Raw genomic sequence first — 4,615 nt, 5'->3', positions numbered from 1 at the left:
ACATTTTGCCCTCATGTAAACAGTGTTAACTAACAGTATTAACTACAAATACAAATGCTGTCATTGGGGGCGGTACCTTACGAAAGGTACACTTTTGTTCCTTTTAGGTACTAATATGTACACTTTAGGTGTGTATTGTTAAGATATCAATATGTACCCTTTAACCCAGTGACAGCTTTTGTCCTTTTTTTTTCTGAGTGTAGATAAGCACATGCTAGAAATCAAGCATTTATGTTACTGGACTTTTATTACTGACTCAACCTCATTTCTGAGATCACAAGCACTATGTGATAACTAGCCTGGGAACTATCAAAGCTTTGGAATCACTTTGTGTTGTCGTATAGAGGAAGACGTCTTAAAATCGGAATTGGCCCTGGACCCACTCTTGCAAGCACTTTTGCTCTACTTGAGTGTCCCATATCAGCGAGAGGCCAGAGTTTTAGTTGAGGGCAGCAAAAGGCCAATGAAGTCCGTTTATAGTAGGGCAGAAAGCTAAGTATCTGAGTCATCATCCACATAGCTGGTGGTTTATATCTCAGGACTACTAAGAAGTGGAAACATTCATGGGACGGAAAGGTTAGTGAGGTTGCAATCCATTGCTGCCACTGAGCAAAACACTTTGATGAATTCCAGTTTCATTAGTGGCCTTGAACCTTGTCTAATACTCAGTGAGGGATTAGCCAGCTGGAATGAATTGACATTAAATGATGAAGAAAAGGGCTGTATATAAGGAATCTGTTCTTATAATAGTTCCTCAAAGTTCAGCGCAGCAGTAGGTCACTGTATAATGTCAAGGGATCTTTAAAACCCCTCTGATGGATGCTGCCTGACCTCTGAAACCTCTCCCAAAATAGCAAGACTGCTCTGCACTAGGACTGTTAGTCTGTCAAACAGGCTTCCACCGAGAGCAGATGGAACTACACTCTTAAAAAGAAAGGTTCCAAAAGGTGTTTTCACAGCAATGACTGAGGAAACACCTTTGGTTCCCCAAAGAACATTTCAGTGAACAGTTCATAAAAGAGCCATTTGTTTAAAAAAATTGTAGCTAGGGACCTCTGGTTGAGTTGACACAAAATTAGTTGACATTATTAGCTGCATCTAAATGTTCTCCAATGTATTGAATGCAATTGTTTGAGAGGTTTCATTGCCTTTCAAAAGAGGAGCTGTTGTGCACTTCAAGGTCAGCAGGCCAGTGGGTTTCAAAAGTATAAAGCTTACAGTTATGATTCTTGCTTGAGAAAACACCACTTAGCTCTGAAATGCACACTGGAAGCTGCAGCTTTATTAGACAATGACCAGCCAAAGCAGAGAGGGCTGCCCGTAAATCTGCAAAATTCATAAGAGCTGTTCTAAACATATTAATGATTTAGATATGCAATGCAAAACAACTCTTAAACTCTTAAGTTGTTCCCTGTCATAAACCCACACTAGAAAAAAACTCTGGTAGTTCTATTTATGAAAGGATCCCAAGAGCACCTATTTTTCCTCTCACGCACATCAATCCAGTTATGTCACGAACAAACTATTAGAGTTCTCAAGAGCATGGCTGTAAGGTAGAGTGTTGCCGAAAAGTGCCATTTGTTGAGGTTAAAAATAGAATGTGAATGAGATTTGTTAGCTGACTGGAGGGGCAAGGACATGTGTTCCCCCTCCCATCATTCTAATAGATGCAATCCCAACACCTTTATGCCTCTTGATACAGCTGCTCTTCCCTTCTGCTGAGACTCATTATTTGAAATCCCCTGAGCTGACAGGCTGCACACCCACCCACAGGCAAATGTAGGTACACTTATGCAAATACAAAAACAGGCACACATATCTTCACTATCACACAATTGCAAAACAGCATATGAGATATGTAGGATATTAGGGCCCAACATTAAGAGTTTCATGCTTCTATATGACAAAAAAGTTCTAGATTAGGTGTTTTCAAACTTGACAGAGCCAAGGGCCAATGGGCCAGCGAATTAATTCCAGGACCCTTAAAGAAAAAAAAAAGTATTTTATAAAATATTATTTTATTGTATATTAAATATATAAAATTATACAATACATAACAAATATATATTATATTTATATATCAAAATATAAAATTAATAATTATATAGATAATTAATATAAATTATATTCAATATATTACTATTTAAAAACAAATCTAAGAAAATGTCTTTTATGTATATGTCAAAGCTTTCCATGGCTCAAATTGCATTTTCATACCCGTTTGTTGTCTGTAATGTGGTATAATGGTTTATTAGTATTTTCTCTGCAAGGCAGAGGAAGGGCCAAGCTTCTCTGCAGGATGCAGATGTGCTAATCAGAGGCTTACCATGATATGTAATGCTTGTCTTAAGTCGTCTCCATGCCAATCTAACTGTCCTGTGCTCCCTTTGCTCGCAGGGCACAAACTGCCTCTGTCAGGTCTCCGAAATCTGACAGACAGATGCTAGAGCTTCTGGGAAGGCTCTCCTGACATGATAAAGGAGAGTTTTTAAACAGTACTTAATATAGTGTCACTGTTCATTTTGCTTTTTGAAGGATCATACACCACATGAATCTGTCAGTTGGGGTGATATCATTAACAACTGCCCAGGTTATATTTCAAAACAAAACAAAACAATTAAAAATAACAATACAACACAATTTTATACCTTAATATATCAAATAATCTATAATACCTTACATTTTAATAATACAGTCACACCAATAATTATTTGGCCTCTTAAAAATCGTAATGTTATTGCATTAGAAGCATATCAAACCAAACAGCATAGGATAAAAAAAGTTAGACCTTTTCTTAGTTTCACATAAACTCCTAATTCTGAGAAAAAAAGTCCGAATTGTGAGATATACTCAGAATTCAGATTTTTTTTCCTCACAATTCCGAGTTCTGTTCACAGTTCCGTTTTTTGTTTCCGCCATCAAATAAAGAATAAAAAAGGTAATTGCAACTTTTTATCTCACAATTCTGACCTTTTTTCTCGCAACTTGAGTTAATATCTCGCAAGACTGACTTTACATCTCACAATTATTTTTATCTTTGTGAGATATAAACTCAGAATTGTGAAAAAACAAGTCTGAATTGTAAGATAAAATGCCACAATTACCTTTATTTTTTATTCCATGGTGCAAACAGCCTTCCATAATAATAAAAAAAAAATATATATATATTTTTTTATTTCAGTTACTTAATTAATATATTTATTTTCTAGTTCGATATTTTGTTAGACATTGAAACACATTTAAGGATGGTTTAAGCATCTAAATATTTTATGGTGTTTCCCCGTTCTAGCAACAGCCCCTGAGTGCCGCCCCATCCCACTCAGTCCAGCCGTCTCCTCTGCCCAAACCAGTGTCATCGGTCCATCATGCCCAGCGGCCCACACACCCGTCTCACACGCCTCACACCCCTCATTCAGCCAACTTACCCAGCTGCCCTGGCAGAGGAAAGATGGCCAAGTTCCTCAACCCCGACGAGATGACTTCCAGGGATTACTATTTTGACTCGTACGCCCACTTTGGCATTCATGAGGTATGAGCACATAAGAGCAGCGGTTCCTTGCATTTAACAGAGATGCTGAGACGTGTGATGTAGGATATAAGTACTCATGGTTATCGACATCACTCATGTTGATTTATGCTGGGTGTTATGTATAATGCAGAGTATGCAGAGAAATGGAGCAGGAGAGAGACGGGGTGGGGGTGTCACTGAATTATAGGATGAGAGAGCACGGAGAACAGGAGGTTCAGGCGAGACCTGCAAGATTAATTTTGTTCAGATTCATTTTTAGTATATAGGTCAGATCTTTTTCCCTTCCCTCATCTCCATGTGACAGCCGCATAGATCTGAGGAGACATGTTGTAATGGTAAAGCAAGTTTTTCATTCTCACAGTTTGTCAGAGATCCATGTAGTAGTCTTATATTTGTTTTTGTAATAATAACCGTGGTTGTGAAATGATTACGTAAAAAATATTTTTTTATGGAACTCCAAAATAAATAATTACATGTTTTTATGCACTCCAAAGTACTTCAAAGAATCATGACCAAAAATCCAAGACAATACCATAATACTTTGTTAGTATAGGTATTTTTAAACGCACTGTAGCGAATCAGCTCATGGGGAAATATGAATAATTAATCATAACTAGTTATAATTAATTATAAATATTTAGATCCGCTGTAGATATTTACTTGACCTCTCAGGGTCAACTGTCTGTCAATTCTAAGAACGTTAATTTCCTGGTTAAGGGAAATAACTTTCTTACTGTACAACTCTACACAGAGCTTGTAGCATAAATCTGCATGATTAGGGACGCCAGTTATGAGTAAACAATGAACAACGTCAAGTGTGATACAAGTAAGATTTTATTAACTACATAAACACTTAAACTAGTCTAACATACTACATAAACACTTAAACTGGTCTAACATACACATATACACACACACACACACACACACATACAGTTGGTATAGGAAAGGGTGAAAGCTTAAGCAGTAAAGAGTAAATAAGGAATGAAGTTATGAAACCATTTGCATATTCAGCAGATTTACAACCTGAAGGGAACATCAGATTCTTAGTTCAAACACACCTTTGTAAAAAGGTGCAAATGATAC

The 4,615-nt window shown here is 37.0% G+C and overlaps 1 protein-coding gene across 1 annotated transcript in view; it reads left to right on the top strand.

The window, feature by feature from the left end:
* The window catches only part of LOC107670367 (protein arginine N-methyltransferase 8-B-like), a 26,282-nt gene that overhangs the window by 1,197 nt on the left and 20,470 nt on the right, over positions 1–4,615 (top strand). The window contains exon 2 of the mRNA XM_016462938.1: positions 3,290–3,529. Within this exon, the coding sequence (XP_016318424.1) occupies positions 3,290–3,529 (240 nt within the window). The remainder of the gene's footprint in view (positions 1–3,289; positions 3,530–4,615) is intronic.

Source organism: Sinocyclocheilus anshuiensis, unplaced genomic scaffold (assembly GCF_001515605.1).
Source record: "Sinocyclocheilus anshuiensis isolate Anshui unplaced genomic scaffold, SAMN03320099.WGS_v1.1 scaffold949, whole genome shotgun sequence".
Classification (NCBI taxonomy): domain Eukaryota; kingdom Metazoa; phylum Chordata; class Actinopteri; order Cypriniformes; family Cyprinidae; genus Sinocyclocheilus; species Sinocyclocheilus anshuiensis.
Note: the sequence above shows the minus strand (reverse complement) of the source record. Positions and strands in the feature narration are given on the sequence as shown.